This window comes from Crocodylus siamensis, chromosome 15, assembly GCF_052110815.1.
Source record: "Crocodylus siamensis isolate JL-2025a chromosome 15, ASM5211081v1, whole genome shotgun sequence".
In the NCBI taxonomy this organism is placed as follows: Eukaryota; Metazoa; Chordata; order Crocodylia; family Crocodylidae; genus Crocodylus; species Crocodylus siamensis.
Window position 1 is genome coordinate 27735247 of NC_143409.1, and position 23089 is coordinate 27758335.

Below are 23089 nucleotides of genomic sequence, written 5' to 3' on the forward strand. Positions count from 1 at the left end.
ACATGGGGGGGGGGGGGGAAGGATTCTTACCCCAAAGATCTTGGTGTGAATAGGCAAGGCGCACACAGGGCCACAGCAGGAAGGAGAAGCAGAAGCACCCAGGTGGAATGATTTGCTTGGGGTCTACCTCTGACTGGGACTAGTTCCAAAGTCTCAGGAGGGTCTGTATTGGTGCCCATAAGTTAGAGCATGGTGCATAGGCCAAATCCTGCTCGTTTCAGTGGGGCTGCTCCTGTGATTAATTAAATGAGCAGGATTTGATTGTCTGTCTACTGCACTTGCATATGTCTCTGTGCATGCAAGCAGCAAGGCTACCCAGGAGTTGTACCATTTTTTCTACTGAACTGAGAATGGTGCTGCAGCTGTTGTGTGCAAAGGAAGCAAGAGGAGGCCTGTGCTCTCATGTTCTCCCTTTAGCACTGGATTGGGTTTTACATATGTGTGTCCCACTCCTTTAAAAAAACAAAACTGGTGAGAAGAATCAGTCTGGGTTTTGTCCTGATCTTCATCTTATGGGTCAGTAGCAACAGCTGCCAAACATGTCCTTAGGAAAGAGCTGAGAAAAGGAGAATGCAATACTAGATTCCATGTTCAGCCACCAGCAGGACGGATATTAAGAGTGCTGCCAGAAGCCAGGAGAAGATTCGGTCAGCAGAGGAACTGCATGGGGCAAGTGCACATGGCCATAGCGTGCTCCCCTCGCAGCCTCCAAAGCAGGGATTGCTCAGAGAAGGGACAGGAGGGCAGTCTGTAGGTAACCTGGGTGAAGTACCACCTCCACCCTTCTCCCTGTGCAGTTTTCTGCTGTACCTCCCAGAATGTGCTGCACAGAATCTGTGCCCAGATCCATCTCATAACTGAACAATGGTTTGGTTTTCTCCTGCATCCCCTCCCTTGGAGTATTCGCTAGAGGAGTTGATCTAACTCCCTGAATGCTTGTTTTCATGTCTGGTGAGTATGTGCGCACCATGCATTTGCACCTTCTCTCTTCTCCCCTGCCTACACCCCACCAACCATGGGCACTGTATCGGTCCACACTGATCTGTATAAACCAAAATTTCTCCACAACTGCTAAAAAAGGAGTAGCCCTGTGTTCTCTGATCTCCAAGCTGCTGGAAGAAGCAAAGGTAAGAGCTGTGCTGACAGGACTGCTAAAGCAAGCCTCTGCAGTGAGGACTGGAGAAGACTTTGCTACAGACTTACTGTTTTTTGTTCCACAGCTCTCAAGGTCTGTACAGTAGTAGCTTGATGTCAGGACACATGCAAGATCTGCTTTGTTCTCCTGCTTCATTGTATCTGTTAAGTAAATGAGGCTATTTCCCCAAGTCCTGCTGGTATCAATAGTGATCATTCAGTCTGTTGCCATCACAAGGCAGGCAAATTTCTCTCCCATGATCATGCATTTGTAATGGCTGTTGAAGTTAGAGAGGTTTGTAAGGAAGCTATGAGTACATGCAGACTGTGCTTCTCTGACTTCTTGCATATCTTTAGCAGTCATGGAAGCTTGCCCCCCCCCCCCAGTCCATTTTCCTCTGTAGTACAAAGAAGACTGGTTTAAATGAGGTGATAGTGATATAGGAAAGAGGATGAAACACTTCTGGATGGCCTGCCACAGTCTGATGGAAATATGCCTTGACTAGGAGCCTCGATGGAAGCTGTAATAAAATTATGTGGCAAATCATTCAGCTCATCTTGAAGCTATCCCTGTTCCTGACTGGCCACAACCTGAAATGAATACTTTTAGTTGAGTAAGCTTTTCCCCATGTGCACTGCTGCCAGGCATGGTGTTTTAAACCTGTGCTAGATGTGAAAGGAGGGTGCCTCCGTGGCACTCACGTTGCTTGCAGAGATTGCACTCTGGATCCAGAATCACGGTGGTGCCAGTGGAGACCACTACTGCACACAGAGCCTCTTTCTTTGGGTTAGCGTGTGTGCCCATGTATTCTAGACAACATCTATGCATGCTGTAGGAGTATAGTACCAGATTGTAACATGTCTCCATATCCCACAAGCAGAATTTTGCTAACATTTTATCTTGGGTTAATGTTAACATGCCCACAACACAGCCAGCAAAGCAGCTGATGCAGGATGTTTGACTCAACTTCTCCTTCTGCTGGCAGGTCTATTCCAGTTTAATTTATCCCACCTACTACATCCTTCAACAGGCCCCAGAGCTTTAAAGCTTCAGCCATGTACCTTGAGCTAAATATTTCAGCCAAGGTTTCTTTACAACTGGAGGGGTCAAGGTCCAGAGGAAGGTGGTGAAACTGCTCCATTTGTGAGGAAAACAGCCATGACTCCAGAATATTAATAGTATTCCTGAGCAATAGATCTTCTCCACCTGACCTTCCTTTGGCTCTGACGGTTTTAAAGGAATCCAGGTGGGAATAGCCTCCATGCACTCATAGAGGTGAGGCTCCCCTCCCTGCAAGGAGTAGCGCCACTTTGGTCCCACCTCCCCCTTTCGGCATGGCACGGTCTGTCAGTAAGTATCCCAAAGTAAGTGCCCGGGTGGGAGCGGGCAGGGTTTGCCCACCACCCTTCTCCATGCTAACTACTGCCCAGAGCAGCCAGTGGAGTGCGGTGGCCCAGCCATGGGCCGGACACAGTCAAGCAACACTACTGAAAAGGAGCGCCAGCCCGGCGTGGGACACTTACCTAAGGTAAGCTCCTCACTCCTCATGCATGGCAGGTAGGCAGCTGGTCCTCCCTGAGGTGAGGTGGGGATGGGGGCTGGGGCTAGTGTGGGCTCTGCCGGGTCCGGGGAACCGCTCCGCTGCCCCGCATCGCCTCGGGGAGCAAGCAGCACATGGCGTCAGGGCTGGGGACGGTTCCCCGGAGCCGGTGGGGCCTCACGCAGGGCGGGCAGCGGCTGCTCCCCGAGCTGCGGCAGAGCGGGGGCGGGGCTGGCGCGCTCCGCCGGCTCCGGGGAACGGCATGCCCCAGCCCTGATGCCGGGCGCCGCCCCGCTCCCCGAGGCGATGCGGGGGCGCGGAGCCTCGGGGGGGAGCCGTGGCCGCCCCGCGCGAGTGAGGCGCTCACCTGCGGTAGGTGTCCCGCCCCGGCCCCGGCGCCTTCGCCCAGCCCCTCTCCGGGCGGCTGCGCAGCCTTAACAAGTTCATGCGCAGCAAGATTTTTACTTGTGCACAGCCACACACGCACGCAGCTTAGAGGAGACACGGCTCCCCTCCCTCTGTGACTCGCCTCCAAAACCTCCCTTTGGTTTTGCTGTCTGAAGTGGGTGGGAACAAACAGGACCCCAAGAGGGCTGACAAATCCGATGTTTGCAGTCTGGCTAATGTCCCCAGGGACGGTTGATGTCAGGATGGCTAAGGCATGCTCCTGCTCCGGGGAGGGGGCTGGCCTACATGGTGTCTGAGGGGCTCTGCCAACCCTGTGTTTTTTGTGGGCTTCTAGTTCTCATCTGTGCCCCACAGCTATTCCTGACCCAAGCCCCTGCACATCTCTGCTGAAGCAACTCAGTCTTGACCTACCACACCCAGCCATTAGCTCAGGGTCTCTCTTGAAGGGAGTCCACTAATTGCCCATTAGGGCCAATGACCCTATTTTCACCCTACCTCCCACCTGGGGCTGGAGTGAAAAATAAATCAGTAGCCTCATTATTCTCCAGCAGGCCGGTATCTGAGGTTGAACATGGTGGCACAGAAAATATTCTCAGGAAATGGCTACTCAGGCTATGCCACAGACATAGTCCTTTGACTTATATGGGCACAGCCTAGAAGCCAGACCCAAGCAGTCATGTATAAATCCAACACAACCACCTTACACCCAACCCAGAGCCCCATTTTCAGGCTTCAGCTCTTTCTGTGGACCTTTCTCTCTGAAGATATTCTGTTACCCCTCCAGAGAAAGCTATTACCGCTCTATGTGTGTTAAATGCACTAGCAAAACCTCTGCCTGTATACATACACATCCCAGTTAAAGCAAGCACATGTAGTCTCACATGACATGCTGAGCAGCACCAACCCACCCAGCAGCTTTAGTGGGCAGGTAACAGGGGTCCCCTGGCAACTCTCTATGGGCCACCAATTTCCTCACAGGGCTGGATCAGCTACCTTGCTCTTCCTGCTCTAACTCCCCAGTCACATGCAAGTACGGGGGTGGGCAGGGAGTGCGGCATCAGCAGAGTTAACTGGCTGTCATGTCATAGCAGTAATGGGCAGGAGGACACGGCATGATGGGGAGCAGCATTTGAGAACTGAAAGCTGAGGGACGACATGGGTGTGTAAAATGTGGGACAAAGGGCAAAACAGGAAACCCAAGGCAGGGATGAGGCTGGATGAGACATGGCGTATGTAGATAGAAGTGTGACAGGCAGCAAAGATTAACGATCAGCTCAGCAGTTTTGACTATTGGACTTGGAGGCCAGCAAGCCAGTGTTACCATTTCTTTCATACAGGAAGCGCGAGTGCTGAATCAGCAGGTTTGTGTGTGTGTTTGCCAGAACAGGACAGTCCAGAATCCAGATCCTGTAGTGGGCCCTGCCCCACGCTCGTAGTCTGAAACATCACCTTTCTTAGGTCCTGGAGCTCCTACCAGGAAAGCAAACGGTTAAAGAGAGACAAGCCACAGTTTGATTTCAAACATAAGGAAAAAATGATCACCTGGGAAGAAGTGGTGGCTGTAGTAATAGCCTCCCTTCTATAGTGCCTCCCATCAAATGACTCAAAATATTTTGCAAACATTAAGGAGATGTGTCTTATAAAAAACCTCAGTGTTGTAGGTAAACATTACTCTACATAGAGATAACTACAGAACCAGGCATACAGTAGGGGAAGGGTCAGGTGGGGGTAGAGGATGCTTGCCGATAGTAGGGCCACACATGGCTCTTGAATGACTCACAGATTTGGAATTGATTTGGCAGACTTGGGACATTAAAAATTGTCCTTTAAAATAAATAAATTGTATATATAGTAGGGGGGAGGGAGAGGGGGCAGGGGATGACTCACTCTTTATGATCCATCCAGTCTCAAATCTTCCAGCTCAAATTGTCCCAAATGGGGCCATCTAGAATAACAATAGTGCTGTGAAGCAGTCACCCATCCAATAGGAGTCAGTCAGATATATGACCCTAATGAACAGCCATTAACCTTTATGCGTAGAGACAGTCTGATGTCTCAGGAAGACTTTTACCTTGTCACTCTAGCTCTCCAGTCTTTCACACCTTCACAAGTATATGCTTTGGTCTCACAACAAAAGTAGCCTGGGCTTGAACTGGGGACTCAGCAGCAAGAGCACAGGAGAGAGTGCTAACCCCAGAGCCACATACCCAGACCTCATTAAGCTGCTTCATTTGCTGTCTTGTCCTGTGTGTTTCCTTGCTCCACACAGCACTGAATTCTGATCTTGAGTCTATCTTTCTCCATAAGCAAATTCAGAGCACTGCTGCCTTGTAGCTCTAACTCCCTCCTATGCTTCTGTCAGACCAGCCAGCTGCTGTTTCCCTCCACACCTGAGATCTGCCCCAGGAACTTGTGAAGTCCTGTTCTGACAAATATGGCATTCTGCAAGTGTGCAATGTTTGGAGGAAAGGTTCTAGAGGAACACAAAATACTGGAGAATAAAACCAGAGAAAGTCAACCACAAATATCCTGGTTCCTACAGTTAGAGAACAGCGCTTAGATTCCTCCTTCCCTCTCATTTTGCATGAGAGGGGTTTCACCTGGAGAGGTGCAAAGTGGCTTAATAAGGAAGGTGGCCATCTGGGACTACACAGATACTCCCATCCTCCAGAAGTACAGGGGGAAAGGAATAAAAGCGTAGCTTCCTAGTTTGCTACTTTGTACCTTTCTCTGTGTGTGTGTGGGTGGTGGCTCAAAGGTAAGGCCAAGGATATGTTTTAGGCAATGTTTTGGTGACTTGGTCTGACTCCAAAATATTATTGCTATCCTGTAAAGACTACTAGAGCTGGATCAGGATGGGAAGTTGGCTGTGAAATATCTACTAAAAGTGTAACTTTATGCTGATCTGGGAGAATCAAGTGGACCTAATGGTACAACAAGGCAGTTCTTTCTTCTCTGCATTATGTTTATCAAAAAAATGATATGCAGTGCAAGGGGAGCACAATTATTAGCTAGTCCTCTGACCCCTTCATGGGGGAAAAATAATTCCAATCTAGTGTTGCCTTATTCAGTCCCCTGAACTGGCTAGTTGCTTCTTGTTTCTGGAGGTAGTAGTGGGAAAAATGGAAGCCTAGAGTATAGTTGTACTTGAGTGCTAGTTTGTTGGTAAACCTCCTTGGCTACTCTCCTAGGCTTGTACTCTCTCTCTCTATTACCTCTGTAGCGTGGATGCACATAGAAGGGCATGGAAAGAAGCTCTGTGCATTTAAAATCTGTTTGGAAAACTTAAACTGGGCAATTACTGTTTGAGTAACTGAAATCAAGCAGTTGGGCACTAAAAAGAGTTTATCTTCCTGCCCCATGCCTTGTGCCAGGTGGATCCAATTCTGGGAGGGACAGTCCTCCGTTAATACTACCAGTACTCTGATTCCTGCTTGCACACTGCAAACAAATTGCTGCAAACACTCCTGTTTTGTTTTGTTTTGTTTTGTTTTTTGTCTTGTGTTTTTGTTTTTTGGGTTTTTTTGGGGGGGGGGTTGTTTGGGTTGTCTCTCTTTGTTTTGTTTCCTCATCTATGCCTAGTTGGGGCTGCTTGTTGTTTCTTTCTTCAGAAACAGTTCTTTTTCTTCACTTGGGAATGGCTATGACTCCTGGGGAGTGATCTCTCTATTAAGGAGGCAGTTAGTAAAAGCTCCAATGTAACTATCCTTACCCTTGCTGCAGACTAAACTTGCACAGTAAGTCTCCTGTGAAACATGACTCTTGCACCTAACATGGCTGTGGCTGTTATCCTGCTGTAAAGGAAAAGCAGGTGAACTCTAACTTGTCCGTTGGCTTGCCCTCAGGGTAAGGATGCAACTCCTGCGGCTGGAAGTATAACTTTAGGCTTTCTTGGATTTCAAATGCTGATCTGCACTCACTGCAACCCTACCCCTCACCTCCATGAGCTTCTCTCACTTCTGATGGTGGCCCTTTAGAGAATAGGTTAGTGGTACAGGGTGCTCACTTCATTAGCTGCAATTTTTCAAATCCCCTCTTGAGCCTATGTATTGGTTATAGCTAAGATGTCAGCTGGCATATACTAGTTTATCTGGGGCAGTTTGCTAAATAATCTCTTTGATGTCAAATGGCCTTGGAAAGAGGCCTCAATTTTTTTTTTTTTCCTTGAGGGACTGACATGTCAGAATACCTGTAAAATGGTGAGCATGTGCTTCCTCTCCAGATAGAAGAGTAAATGTTTTCGATCCGAGCCTTCAAGAGGCCAACATGAGATCTAATGCTTTGAGTAACAAGCTAGGTCAGAAGGAGAAAATAGGCATGTGTATTGATACCTCTCTTCACTCTTAAGTGGTGATAATCAAACAGATATGGGATAACTTAGATTTGCACTCTGCTGTATTACACCTCTAAGCTCTAAATGCCTTGGAGACCACAGTTAATGCTACTTAAGTTATTAGTGCAGTACTATGTCTTGTATCAGTTGCCACCTCAATAAGACTGGCCACCCACGGCAGTGGGAGACCAAGAAGAAGTCTATTTGGGGTCAGCTGTGTGTACTTCTGTGATGTGGTGTGGCTTTTATTTTGCCACTGCCAGGGGTGCCTGATCCCTCAAGGGGTGGGAGGGAAGACCCTAAAGGAGACTGGTCTATCTGACATTGGAACTGAACAGTAGTAGCCTGACTGAGATGACCAGCACTCCTCCATAAGACCAGGAACTGGGCTTGAAACCCAGCTCAAAGTACAAAAGCTCTACAGCTGAAGCTGTAGGGTTTTTGTGTGGTGTTCTTTTTCAGGAGCAGGGTTGCCTGGGGAAGCTCCCTGCATAGAATAATAAAGCCTCAGTTACCACTGGCTAATGTTAGCATTTCTTGGGACCAAGTGGCTTTGTTTCACTAAAAACAGCTGTTGCCAAACTTTTTCTAGTAAAATAGGCCTTCAGCCTGTAATACCCATGTGGATCCCTTGAGGCTTCCCACAGGGAGGGTTTGAAGGGGATGGGTATCCACTAAGTAGGTAGAACTGCAGACTAAAACTGTTCCTGTTTCTTAATGTTTCACAGCTAAGCTCCACAAGATTTCCCATGATAAGCCAAGGGGCAGGACCCCCAAAGAGAGATGTTGCAGGGCAGGATACTACAATGGCTCACTTAAGAAAAAGAAGAAAAGGAGCACTGAGAGTAACTCTGCCCTCAGTGACTGTTAACAAAGGGTGTTGTTGGTGGCAAGCCATTTTGGCTATCCTTGCCTGCTTCTTCATTACCATCCTTGCACATGATGAAGGGTCTTCAGCTGTTCCTCACCAGACCTTCCCTGACTCAATACCAGTGCTGTCACGCTTGCAGCCTGACTTGCTCCCATTCCAGAACCTGACCAGTGGCACGCTAGTGAAGCCTAACCAAGATGTGTTAAATTGCACTACAGAAAAGCAAACTGATTCTTCAACAGCTAGAAGCTCACAGGTGCATGTGGTAAGGGCCACAAGTCAGCTATACCTCCCAGAAGATAATGGTCTTGATGCTAGGAGAACAGACTCTGGTACACCTGCTGCTACTACAGGTGCCTCTAGGAAGTTGACGGCTTCAGCAGACAAGACCCTGGTAGCACACATGCTACTGACCAAAACAGCTGTATTCTCCCAAATACCATCACTTCTGGCAGATGTTGGTTCCTCTCACTCAAAAATGAGTATGACAGGTCCAACTCCAACTGCAGAGCTATTCAAACCATCCCTGGATTCTGCCTCTCTTACTGCTCACTTGAGTCCTGCCTCTCACTTGAAGGAAGAAGTGGCTATAGAAAGCCTTCCAAGTGAGGAATGGGGTCTATCTAAAGCAAGCCAGTCCTCTGCTACAATAGTGGCTTCCACCCCTGGCCTAGATCAGATAGCTACTCAATCTAGTTCAACTATCATCCCAACTTCACCTGTAGGTGAGGTGTGGCAGCCATCTAGATCAAAAAAAGAAACTTCCCACTCGATGTTACTGATCACAAGTCCATCTGTGCCAACCAACCCAGCTGCTGCTTCCATGCAAGATACTTGGACCACAGAAACAAACTTCCTAGATGGCATCTCTACTGTGATAGCAAGTTCTCCTTCTCTTCCTGGAGAAACAGTTGGCAACCCAAGGTCATCTTCCCCTACCCACTTAAGTAGTGTGGCTAGTCATGGCCCCACAGACTTGGCACAGTCTGACTCTGTCCCTGAAACACATCCAGGTTCTCTGATCCCATCCCCTGCAGCAAAAGAAAGAACTGTGGATTCTGCCGACAGTGTAGTAGTGCTTGACCAGGAACCACTTCCAACTGAACTAGCTCATAAGCTGGCCACGACTACAACCCATCTTCCTGCTAGCACCCCACAGTCCACTAATCTACCCCCAGCCACAGCCCCTGTGGCAACACTGCTCTCTGCTAAACTGATCACTGACACCATGTCTCTTTCATCACTGCAGATGGGTGACCTGACCCACTTCACTGAACTACCACCTCCTAGGTCTGTGATGCTGCTAAATGCATTGGAAGGCTCCACTGAGGGAGCAGACAGTGAAGAGAAGGCTGCTACAGCCAGACTGAGTAGGGCATGGCTGACAAAGGTAACCACAACCAGGTGGCCAATGCAACCTGAATGGGCTGAGGAGTTGAATATCCCAACAGATGTCCTTGTTTTGCCGCTTGCAACCACTCTTGCTGATTTGCCCCATGCAAGTTCAGTAGAAGCCTCAGTGGAGGCTCCCTTATTGCATGATGCAAAAATGGACCTCCTTCCCACTCTGTCAGGAGATGACAAAAGGGCCCTGACTCTGACTACCAGCCTGCCAAGCTCCAAGATGCCTGTTGACATTATACCAAGCTCTCTGTTAGCAGTGACTCCTGAGCCACCCACCCTTCCTGGAATTGGTCAAGTAGTAACTAGTCCTCTCCCTTCTGCTGAGGCAGCAGTCAGCCGTGCCCCTCATTTGACCAGAGCTGTTGCAGAAGCCTCCACTCCAGATGCAGCTGAAATGCCCAAATTCAGCACTGTTACAGTTGAACATCCCTCTGGCCCAAGAGAACTTGGTACAGGGCCTCCCACTACAGAGAGCTATCTGCCTATGGAGCATCTGGACTACAAGCTGGAAGACCACACTCCTATGTGGTTAGGCACTGGCCCTGGTTCCACTGCCTTATCAGCCCAGGTATTGGATCTGGGTCCAGATGGGGAGCACCTGGCTTATGAAACTGAAGACAACATGGCTATGCTGACGGGTACCAGTTCTGATCTCACTACCTCATTGGGCCAGATGTTGGATCTTGGCCCTGCTGGAGTGCAAACTGGCTCTCCTAGACCAGTTCCTGTGCACACCTCTAACAGTTTAACAGTAGTACCTTCCACTTGGGCTCAGGTGGGAGTATCTGGTTCTAGTAGGACTCTGGCTGGCATCATTTGGACTCTGACGCACACTGCAGTTTTAAATGAGAGAAGTGCTGTGTCTGCTGTAAGCCCTGCTGTTGGCTCTCTGCCTAAAGAGACTACAAGCCATTCTCCCTACCACATGCTGCCTGTCAGCAAAAACACAAAAGCAGAGTCCAGCCTTTTTGCTTGCTACTCCAGACCATCTGCTGGTACCTCAGAAGCCAGCACATCTGCAAATGCCACTAGTGCAACTCCCTACAGCGAGCTGGCTGGAGACGCAATGTTCTCTGAGAGAGAACAGATGCCTCCAGCTGTTAAGGCAGTAACTGCATTTCCAACTGCTGCCACAGAGCTACTTGGACCATCGACTGACTTGGCTTCCAGCTCTGCTGAACCACAAGCACCACTGAGGCAAAGACCTTATGCACTTGGAGCAGGACTGAGAACACCAACCGTGCCAGAGGGCTCCACCTCCTCCCGCTCGCCATCATCTCTGCTTGGTGTGAGCAGCATCCCATCTATGCCAGTGAAGATGCTTCCTAATGCCCTAGAGGAGCTCTTCTCTGTGCCACTGCCATCAAAAATGAGCAGGCATGCTTCAAGCATTACAGTAACTGCAACTGATACACCTCTCCTCCAAGATGGTACTGTGGGCAGCACTGGGAGGATACTGCTCACAGACTTCACTGCTGCTAGAACAGAACCCATTCTGGGACCTGCAACCACAGTTGGTGCCTTGACTAACCTGTCTAGTGTGATCCCTCCTGAGTGGGATCATCATCTTGTTGGCCATCTCTCAATGGCTTTGACCTCTCCCAAAGCAAAGGAGCTGCAAGGCACTTCCACTACTCCTGCACAGAGCTCTACAGCTGCTGATCCCTCCAAGGCTAGCAGGTATGCTGCTACCCAGACTGTGGGCTCTAGGGTTACAGATGGCTTCCTGGCTGTTACGAAGAATGTGACTGTGCTCAGCAGGACTTCCAGCCCTATGGCCTCCAGTGTACTAAAAGCCCCACTTGTGACTGCCTTCCCATCTAAGAGCACAGATGGCCTAGCTCAGTCTCTACCTAGACAGGCTTATCACCTACATCTAAATGCAGCTGTCACTAATGCGGCTGCATCATCTACATGGAAACCCACACTGGCAACTTTGAGAGAACACAAGGTCATGGATGTGCCTGCCAAGCCAGTCAGTCCAAGTATGTCAATCTCCATCAGCTCTCCAGTCCTCACTGCTGAAGTAGCAACAACCATGCACATGGAGTCCAAGGCTCAGCCAGTCAGAAGTGTAACTGCTGGGGCAGCAGTTCCTACAGGTGCACTGTTCACTAGCACAAGCTTGACACAGTCCTCTAGCTCTAGAGCTCCCGTATTCGAGACTCTCTCTAAAGCCAAGCCTGTGGCAGTCGCTTCCTATCCTAGTCCCTCCAGTGTTCTACCAGTGTCACCCACAATAGCTTCAACTGGTGTCAAAGTGCACACTGGCCCCAGCATGCAGCTTCCTGCGACACTGCCTACCACAGCCTCAGAGCCAACTTCATCGACAAACTGCACGGAAACCTTCTGCAACAGGACCACCATACCAGCATGGCCTGCAATTCATCCTACCTTGGCTGTGTCCACCCACTTGCTTCCAACTTCCCCACCCCCTTCAACAGCAAAAAGAGAGCCCCGTATCTTAAAAAGAACAATGGCTGCAAGATGGAACGAGACGACCAAGATGAGCAAGCAGGCAGTTGCAACTGAAATTGGTCCCACATCCAAACAACCAGTACTGCAAAAGCATCCTCCAACACTGAGTTGGTCCACTGAGGGAGGGAGCCAGCCTACATCTTCTGTACAAAAAACAGCTGTACGCGCTTTCCCTCTGCAATTCTGCCTCATGGGGATTACTTACACAGAGTTCCTGGAGAGCAAGTCCTCTAGAACCTACAAGAAGCTGGAGAGAGAGGTGATGCTAACTGTAAGTGTGGACTCTAAAATGCTGAGGACTCCAACAGTGAGTCCTTGTGGCTCAGTATGGCTCCTAAAACCTGCCCCACCTTCATAAGGTAGCAGAAACCAGAACTGGGCAGCTACTTGTAGCTCATGTCTGGCTGGTTCCTGTTGTTGCTTTCCTCTTAAGAGGTCAGTATTAGCAATGCTAATCATGGGTGGGAGAGAGTATTCTTAATGTAATCTTCCTTACTATAGTAAGATGAACTTTTTGTTTTATAAAGCTGCCTGTCTGTTGGACGAAAGGCAATAGACTGTTCTCTCATGCCACTGAACAGCTACTTGGATTTGCTTGCACAAGCTAGGGTTCAGAGTGGCCAGTCGGATGTAGTGAAATAAAGCTCTCTGACCTGGTCTGCCATAAACTTTAAAGGTGGCTTGAGCTTATAACCAATTTGATTTAAAATAGAGTATGAAGTCAAACTAGCAAGGCAAAACCTTCTGTCTTGTGCATGACTAAGGAGATGACCACTTCTAATGCACTAACACCTTCCACTTTAATGAAGTATTAAGTAGGAGAAAAATCTTGCCTCTTGAAGTAAACTAAAATGCTCCTCTTCTCAGCTTTGAAGTTTTGTGGCATAGGCAAAACTCTAGTGCAACTGAACTCCCTTCCTGAGTATCTTGTGCCAACAACCTAGATTTCTAAAAGCTTTCCATGACACCTGCTTTCAGCAAGTGTCCCCATTCACCCTGAAATGGCACTGGGAAACCAGTTTCCTTCTTTCTTTTGCAGCTAAACAAAATGTTTTCCACCTATAAGAACTTTCTTCAAACAACCATTCTTAAGTTTGTGTAAGTATGCACAGCATATGCCTTATGTTTGGGGGTGGGGGTAGAAATGGGAAGGCACGCAATCCCACTAATCTAGTATTGATCACCTCCAATAATGTTAATCTAGGTGACTAATAAAACTGACTGTGACATTATAAAGCATATAGCACTTGGCTGACCATATTTGGATGCCAAATACAGAGTCCCAACCTAAAGGGATAAGTGCCAGTTATGAAAACTAGAAATAATTCTGCTAGGTTCTAAAATGGCTTGCCGTTGTAGTGGTGGAGGCTGTCACTTCCTCGTCTACAGAAGTGGACAATCGCAATTTGCAAGATCTGGGTTCTTAGACTGTCAGCTGGTGCTCCCTGGAATGCTCCTGAGTATCCAGAATTGGGGGGTGGGAGGGAGGAAAGATGTCCTTATCCGATGGTAATAACTTGATCTTGACCTTGCACTAGTACAGCGGAGGCCTGTCACCACCTTCTAAAGACAGACATGGCAGCTCTCTGCGGAAGACTCTTCTCTGTGAGGAAGAGAACATGGTCCAAACTGTCCCAGTGTTGGGAAGACTGAGTATCCCTGCCCTAGCACCCTGACCAGTCTCCAGATGGAAATCTGGATAACCAGAGACTGAAGCATTTCTTGATTTTTATACTCAAACTTCCAAAATAGAATTGGAAAATTGGCTTATATTGGGGAGGGATGTTGACATGCATCTACTGAAAGTGCTCCTCTGTCTCCCTGTCCTCATATAGGAATGGCTCTGTTGTTGTTAAGAGCGAGGTTCTATTCCAGGAAGATGGCCCGGCTCCTTCAAACTCTGACCTTATCCGTACCTTGCTGACAGGAGTGGAGAAAGAAATGGATACCTTTTTTGATTGGCGAGTGGATGTCCAGTCTATTCAGTCAAATGGTAAGCCTTGAGTTATGGCAGCTACCAGGTCTTCCTATTAGGGCTGTGCAAAACTTTGGCTGTTTCAACTCATTTTTGAGCTTGAAACAGTGAAATTGAAATGAAGGACTTCAAAACAGCCTCAGAACATTGAGTTTCAAAGCTCAAGTTGGGCTTGCCTACAGGGAAACAAAGTAAGGAGAGGGAGGGGGAAGGCTGCTTTCATATTGACATGTGTAGCTGGCCAGTGACACTGATCATTTCCTGAGATCCCTTCCAAACCCAGTGCTCTGGGGGAGGGATGGGAAAGCAGAAGAAAAGGCAGTACTCTTTGAACTGACCTGCCTTCTATCACTTATGTCATGAGTTTTTGCTTCTCAGCAGCCTGAGGTGCAGTTTCCCAGAAACCCTACAATTGCTTGGGTTTGGGGGTTGTTTTTTTTTGTTTTTGTTTTGTTTTTTTTTGGGGGGGGAGGGGGTGAACAATTGTATTATACATTACTCAAGCCAGGTTGTTAGCCATTTTTTCTGGTTGAGAAGAGACATAAGTGCCAGCCTCATGTTAGCCAATTCAATTCCAGGAAGGTGAGGCCAAGACAGGAATGATTTCATTTCATAGACGTTAGGGCTGGAAGGGACCTCGGGAGATCATCGAGTCCAGCCCCCTGCCCAAAGGGCAGGAAGTCAGCTGGGGTCATAGGATCCCAGCAAGATAAGCATCCAATTTACTCTTGAAGGTGTTCAATGTAGGTGCTTGAACCACCTCTGCTGGCAGACTGTTCCAGACCTTGAGGGCTCAGACAGTAAAGAAATTCTTCCTTATGTCCAGCTTGAAATGGTCTTGCAGGAGTTTGTGACTGTTCGACCTTGTCATCCCTCGGGGTGCTCTGGTGAACAGACGTTCCCCCAGATCCTAGTGGACACCCTTGATAAACTTATAGGTGGCCATCAGATCACCCCTGAGCCTACGCTTTTCCAGGCTAAAGAGGCCCGTGGCTCTCAGCCTGTCATCATAAGATCTGTTTTCCTGACCTCTGATCATGTGCGTGGCTCTCCTCTGGACTCTCTCTCAAGCTTCTCCACATCCTTTTTGAATTGTGGAGCCCAAAACTGGACGCAGTACTCCAGCTGCGGCCTCGCCAAGTACAAGGGGAGAATGATGTCCCGGGATTTGCTCGAGAAGCATCTATGGATGCACGCCAGCATTTTGGTGGCTTTACTAACCGCAGCATTGCATTGGAGGCTCATTCATCTTGTGGTCAATGATGACCCCCAAGTCTTTTTCTTCTGTAGTGCTAACCAACGTAGCACTGCCGAGCCTATAAGGGTGCTGCAGGTTTTTCCTCCCAAGGTGGAGAACCTTGCATTTTTCGGTGTTAAACACCATCAGGTTCTCGTCTGCCCATTTGCTGAGCATGTCCAGGTCAGCCTGGATCACCCGCCTATCTTCTGGCGTGGATGCTTTGCCCCAAAGTTTGGTGTCATCGGCAAACTTGGCCAGTCCACTCCTGACTCCAATGTCCACATCGTTAATGAAGATGTTGAACAGTATGGGTCCCAGGACAGAGCCTTGAGGGACCCCACTGGTCACAGGGCACCATGATGAGTGACTGCCATCAATCGCAACCCTCTGGGTCTGACCACGGACCCAATTTCCCAGCCAGCGGATCGTGGTGGAGCCAAGGCCACAACTGGGCAGTTTGGCCAAGAGGTGATCATGGGATACCAGATCAAAAGCTTTTTTGCAGTCAAGATATATGACATCAATCTCTTCTCCCTTGTCCAGGTGATAGGTCACCTGGTCATAGAAGGAAATGAGATTGGTCAAACAAGACCTACCCGCAACAAACCTGTGCTGGCTGTCCCTTAGGATGTTAGCTTGGGCCAGTCCCTCAAGGATGGCCTCCTTAATAAACTTTTCTAAGATCTTCCCCAGGATAGAAGTCAGGCTAATGGGCCTGTAATTGGCCGGATCCACTCTCCTCCCTTTCTTGAAGATCGGCACCACATTGGCCGTCTTCCAGTCTTCGGGCACTACACCAGAGCGCCAGGAGTTTTCAAAGATCCGTGCCAGGGGCTGGGCTATGACGCTCGCCAGCTCCTTGAGTACCCTGGGGTGCGGGTTGTCAGGGCCAGCTGACTTGAAGGTATCCAGCTTCTCAAGATGTTCCTTCACGAGGTCAGCATTGATGGAGGGTAGGGGATTCCCCTCACCCAGATTTCCCTGTCCCATAGCAGGCATGGGCATCCCGTGTGACTGATGAAAGACTGACGCAAAGTACCTATTTAATAGGTTGGCTTTTTCCTGGGCGTCAGTTGTCAGTTGCCCCATCTGGTTTAGCAGGGGTCCAACATTCAGGTATGCTATTCAGGTATCTTCCCAAGTCCAAATGGAAGCTCCCAGCATCAGCAGATACTGCTGTCTAGATGACAAGTAGTCACTGCCAGACTCCTGCACATTCCATTAAGTGGTATACTTGATCTTAATCTAGGTATCCAGGGGCTTGGCACTAAGGCTGTCACTTGTCAAGAAGAGATGAAAATGGTACCTTCTGGAAGTGGGAACCCCAACCTCATTAGTTATTTGGGTGGGATATAGTTGCTGCTGTTCTCTCTATCCCCCCCCCCCTCACCCTGGATGGTATTAGGGCTGTGCAGAACAGCACCATTTTGTTTCAATGAGACAATGTTTCATTCTGAAACTACTGTTTTGACATTTCAATGAAATGGAACAGCATCGCCCGTAGGCTATAATGAGGGGCAGGACTTGAAACCAGTGTATTGAGAAACTAATTTGAATGGGGGAAAGTTTATTACAGAGATGCTGTCAAACCAATTGGCTGGACAGTGCCAGAAGAATGAATATAGAGTTTAAACAGTCTACTTTAAACCCATGTCTCTTTAGGCTTCAGTGTGAAGAACCTAGAACCAGAGAGATTGTCCATCTCGCTTGTTGCTCTGAGACTTGGCTCTGCAGTATTTGATGTGGATGGCACAGGCTTTCTGTACAGACTGAGAAATGAGGTATGGTAGTAATAGACATAGACCAAATTGCAGAGACATGTGCCTCCTGTGTGCTAGGAACAGGGCTCTGCCCCCTGAGGCATGAGCCCCAGAGCATGGCTTCTCAAGGAGTTGGTAACAAGACTTGTTACATAATTTGTAAAATGGGGGACAATATGTGCCTGTTCTGCAAAGCAAATGCTGCTACAGCTGCTTCCATTACATCTTCTGCCTTCAAGATAGTGTTTTTGTATATATTTGTAGATAAAGTAGCTCTACTTTAAATGGTGCAGTAGAATGGATGCTCAACTGCATGTTGAGGACTGAGGGACTCTATTTTCTGCTTGGGGAATAGATACATCAGCCTGAAGAGTAAGCAAACGATGGCAGTGAAAGCTATTTTGTGTAGTCTACTCAAGCTGGGGCTACATCTAAACTATACCTCTTCCCTGTAGGTTATCCAGTCTCTGGGTGCTCTGTATCAAGTGAGGAATCTCTCCCTTGTTAGACTCAGGTATGGAGAGGGGCAGAAGCTTTTCTCATTGCTTCAGTTCTTGCTGCGCTCAAGTGGTGGGAGAGCTAATGGGACAGCTTGGCAATGCTGAAGTTGTGCAAGGGCCTTGTACAGACCCTAGACTGTTTAGCCAAACCCGAGTTGGGACTCCTGGAATATGAGGACCTGGCAAGACACTTGGCCAGCCACGAGGGGTCACTCCTGACCTAGAATTTCTGTTCACCTCAGACACTATTGTCATGAAGGACAGTCATGGGGCTCTGACTTTGACAGCTATTCTGCCTTCCATAGCCTTGTGCAGTCTCCCAGGAGGAAGAGCTGGGAGGGGCAGAAGTACTGATCTCATGATACTACAGTTCATGTCCAAAGAAATATATAATCCTGAAATAACCAGGAGCCAAAAAGTGGTGCCATTGCAAATCAGGGTTGTGATGAGTTCAAGAGGCATGCTGGGAGGGGAGAAGACCCAAGGCCTCCTAGTTTAAGTATTCAGTAAGGAATGATGTGACCTGGAAATGCAACACACTTTGCAGCAATGTATGCTGAAGGCCCATCTGTTTGCATAGGGCAGAGCAGCAGCACTAGACATGACATGTGCTGGAACCACCACTAAAAAGCAAGTTTGTTTTAATTTTGTCCTCACTACAATCCTAAAATGGAGCTGGTTGTTTACTTAATGTAGAAATATTTTCATGTAGCTAGACTGGAGTCGGACTTGGCTCAGCTGTCTCGGTGTATTCGTTCAGAAGTTGGTGTTTTTTATGAAGCCCTATTTCCACACACACACCCCTCCCCCCACCCCCCCTTTTCTGCATGGAGGTAAAACCATGCTTGAGTGGTTGCAATATAACCTTGCTACCTACCACTTCAGCCTCAGAGCACTCGCTCTCTAGTAAACTCTTTACATCTGTATTCTACTAACACCTTTCCTTGTTTAGGAATGTCAGAGGTGATTTGGAAGTTAAAGGAGAAGTCTACATTGACACACGTGCCCATGCTGATGTTGGCCAGGTTCTGCAAGCACTGACTGGGCTTGCTAATCTCTCTGTGGACCTGACCTCTCTCTCAGTAGAAGGTCAGTAGTCTTCCATCTTGGCCATAGCAGCCAAAGGAAGGAGGCAAATAAGCAAATGCTCATCTAGCCCTCTCTTTTTTTTTTTTTTTTTTTTTTTTTTTCCTTCCACTGCAGGTTCAAGGCTCAGCTTGCAGGTCTTCCCAATCTCTTTCACGATCACCAACAAGATGCTGAAAGAGGAATTGGTGGACCACTCTTCAGTGGAACACCAGGATTTCACTAGGGACCTTGCTGATGTGGTAGGTGTGCCCAGCTTTTGGATAAGTGTTGCTGTGCAATCCTCTGGGAAGAAAACCTAGAGGACTTCTAAGACAGGAGGCAGGAAGTTAGAAAATGTCCCCTCCAGGACACTTACAGTAATTCTCAATAGGCCTTGGCAGTGTTGTATGAAGTTCTCTTGCATTCTGCTTGTGGAATCTGAGTGCATGTTATGACTCTACTTCATTCATGGACATGGGATATGGTTAAGCCCATATTCAAATTAAGTGAGACTCCTTGGGATGGTGGTTACCCCTTATTCACTGGAGCCATTTTGCAGAACTCCTCATATGTGGTCCTGAAGGGGCCTTTCCTTCAGTAGGAAACTAGAATGTACTTCAGTTTTGTTCCTGGGCTGCCACACTGATCCATCTGGAAGCCTTAGTAGCTTCTGATATTCATGTTCTTGCAATAACTCCCCAAACCTAGCTTGCCCACTAGTTCGCTCTTGAAGTTTGGTCTGATAGCATGCATATGGAGGCTCCAAGGAAACTATGAAGTTTACTAGATGTTAACATTCACTGCACAGGCAGGTAAGTAAATCCTACAAAGGAGGACTAAATTGACTTAATTGTTATTTCATCTCTCTTTAGCTGATGCATGCTTTGAGGACATACAGCACTCTCCTACAAGTGGTGATTCGAGATGTCCTGTGAGTAAAAGCGCTCTGCTGCTCCACTTCCCTAGGTTATGGGGGGGGGAGAGACTCATGGGACTTGCAGGCTGTAGGAAACTCTCACCTCCTTTAGTGAGCATGTTATGTGGGACATGATCTGATTCCTTTTACCCACATGAAAAGTGACTGTTTTGAGAAACACTTCCTCCTTTGCTCCAAGAGGTTTCAGTTGGCAGCTGCTTACTGAAGCAGCATATGAGTGGGAAAGGCTTTACCATGTAGTCCCCTTCATTGGGGAGTCTCATAGCCACTGTCTGACTGGCTCTTCTTGAAAAGAGCAATCCAGAACTTTAGCCAGATCTGTGGCTATGTCGTCTGGGTGACTGCCATTGTCTGTTGAATACTGGAAAACCTGCTATTACTCTTCCTTGCAGAAGTGGCTCCCTGATGTGTCATGGTGAGGTGATATTCCAGCCCTCTGCTCCCTCCAGCATGGATGTCCTTAAAACTCTTGTTGATTCAGTTGGTCCAAATGATGCCTTGGCTGGGTCACACTTCCAGGTGGATCCATATTCTTTTATTGTGGCAGGTAGGATTGCCCTAGAGCTCTATATAGAAGGCTACTGGGGTCTACCCTAGACAAAACCAAACTCTAAAATGAACCTCCAGTAGTGAGGCTTCCTGTGTTGGTGCACTAAATGGTAGGAACAAAATCCATTACTCCTCTCTTCTCCAGAGGCAAAAGGGTTAACTACTACATTCAGTTGCAAAAGAATGATCACTCTTGTCTTGGCAGAGGAAGATTAACTTGGGCTTTCTCTGAAGCTTCACAGATCTAGCTACCACTGCATAAAATCCTGCTGGAAGCTTTGGCTTACTAAAATGGCATTATTGGATTTTGTGCATCCTGTACTTGTGGATGAGGCTTGGTGTGGAGTGAAGAATGACAGCCAGGAAGGCAGGGAACTACAGAGTAAAGTCTGTACCCATAAGAAAAGATTCTTTAATGCCCTCTAACAAGTGGCTAAACAAACTAAGAGCCTCCACTGAGGGGAGATCAAAAAAAAATCCATCTGGATCTGCTATGTCTAACTGTGGCCCTTCATTCTAGACAGCCAGCTGGAACCACCTCCTGTGTATCCAAGCTTTCCTGGATATGGAGTGGCAATCATTGTGTGCACACTTGTTGTTCTAGTTGTCATCCTCTCTCTGGTAAGATGTCAATGGAACATATCGTCTTGCATCTCTTCTGAGTTGCAAGCTGAACCTGTGGTACAATAATGCCTGGTAGCACAAGTCACAGGGTCCACTGTAGTGGGGTAACCAATGATTCTGGCTCATGACATTCTTGAGCAACTTGAATAAAAATGAGCTGATATTTAATGAAGACTCTTAGAAATAGGCTCTTAATCCAGCAGTAAAGTGGGTGTATGGACTACATGCATGCAGTCCCAAATGCCAGGCAGTGAACTGCTCTGGTGCAAAGGTTGCATATAGAAATGTGAACAGGAAACTTGTCTAGAAACTTGCCCCATTAACTTGGGGGGCCTACAGAAGGGCATAGGTCAGAGTGGGAACTACTTTGCCCAGGCACAGATCCTATTCCAGTAACTAGAACTCCAGTCTTCAGCAGCAGACCAATGAAGGGGCCATGCCTGAGGGAGGCACTGGCCAGGCCCTTCGGATTTCTTATCACGTGATTGTGACCTTATTACTATGAGAAAGATGGGGGAGGAGAGGGGACACAAATGCAAGCATTGGGTCCTAGAGACCTATGATACATCACTGGTCTCCAATATGCTGGGAAAGATCTCTGCCATCTTGTTCTGACAGTGTCTAAAGCCCAAAGTGTTTGGCTGGCATGACCAGATCAAAATAGGAAGCAGGAGAGATCCTGAAGCAGGAATGCAGACCTTTGAAATGGATCGCCCGGGATTCCCCTCTACCACTCCAGAGGCAAGTAACATGGGAAGGGGATGGTGTCCCCAAAAAATGCCTTGGGCTTCTGTGTAGTGTTTGTAGAGTTATGATTTTTTTGGAGGTTTGATAGCAGTGGACTCTGGATTGTAGCTATATCCTTCTGGCAGGATCCTAGGAGCTAGGCAAGAAAAGGGTGTACTAGGATGTCTCATCTCAAGACTTTGGGCTTTCCAAATTCTCCTTGTAACTGGAGATGCAAGAAAAGTCACTGATGCAATTTTTAAATCCTAACACTTACTTAGCCTTCACCTACTCATCTAGTACTCTTATTGGAAGCTACTAACCTCTCCTGCCTTGTGCTGTCTTTTTTTCCCCCTTTTAAAATGGTAAGACCTGTAATATTCCCAACATCAAGCCAAGATCTAGAGCTATGTAATGCTAACACACTCCTCCTCCATTTTTTTTTTTTTTCCTCCCCCTGAAGCACTAAGGGGTATTTGTGGTGTTGGGGTTTTGTTTTGTTTTTGGTTTGGGGGCGGTGTTTAAACTTGCATATCTGCTTGGTAGGGCATGGACCAATTGTTCTAATGCATGTAGTATCTCTGTTAGAGGCAGTTTCCTGCAAGCTTCCACAGGAGGCTTGCCCCTTCTAGAGCCACAGCAGGATTGACCTCTTGCTGTCCCACAAACTAGAATGAAGCTGGGGGTGTCTATAAACCCAGGCAGACCAAATGGGTGAGATGACTTAAACTCTTATCTGAACTTCAGGGTCACGGCAGACGTTCATATGCCCTAGGAAAACAAAGCACCAGAGACTGAAGATGCAGCATGCAAGTCTTTCAGCCTGCTCTGGGAGTCTTCAAAGCGCTTGTTCCTCAGGAAAGTATCTGAGTGGAGGCAGCCTCTCACTTGGTCAACTTTTGGTACTATCCTTGATGCTTTAATTTGTGGATGTATGAAAGAGCAATTGCCTATCTTCACCATGAATAAATACTGCCTGCACTGTAGAACTGTGAAACCTAGCTGCAACTGGAATCTTTCTCCCTTCCCCCAACATACCAAAGGGAAATCTGTCTTGGTTGTCTTCCCCCTTGCTTCTGAGGAACACTAGTCTAGTAGTACAGGCTTGATCACTCAGTGGGGGATGTACAAAATGTATGAGGTGGAGGACTAAGTGCCCCTTTCCAGAACAGCAAGGAGATCGGTCATCAAGAGTTCAGTCCCATGGAGAACCTGTTTCTTGACACACAGCCAATTCTAGTCTCACTGAACAAGCAAATTTTTTTCCTCCTCCTTCTCCCGTCATGGGACAGCAGAGTGGTTTTTTTGTTTGTTTTTGTTTTTATTATGGGTGTGACTTTTAATTGTGCCGCCTCCTTTTTTTTGTGTAGTGTTTGTAGTTAGTGTCAACTTGCTCCTTGGAACAGATGTTGCTGCCAGTAGGAAGGCTCCTAAAGCTTTTGCTCTGTGATAAGGGACTTTAAGTCTACTGGCACTCCTGTCCACCTCCAATGAGGAGAAAGTTGTTGAGTCTCTTACAATGATGTAACCACTTATGCTAG

At 47.8% G+C, this 23089-nt stretch overlaps 1 protein-coding gene across 1 annotated transcript; it reads left to right on the plus strand.

Annotated features, from left to right (window-relative positions):
* Positions 1–141: 141 nt before the first annotated feature.
* Positions 142–22680, plus strand: LOC149852274 (uncharacterized; the record flags this gene model as incomplete). The annotated part of the gene is made up of 13 exons (XM_090029130.1): positions 142–150; positions 8145–12440; positions 13209–13267; positions 14005–14162; positions 17047–17165; positions 17600–17658; positions 18597–18733; positions 18848–18972; positions 19585–19643; positions 20042–20196; positions 20719–20819; positions 21441–21563; positions 22296–22680. Coding segments are annotated over 13 exons (5451 nt in total), but the record flags the coding sequence as incomplete, so codon positions are not given.
* Positions 22681–23089: the final 409 nt, after the last annotated feature.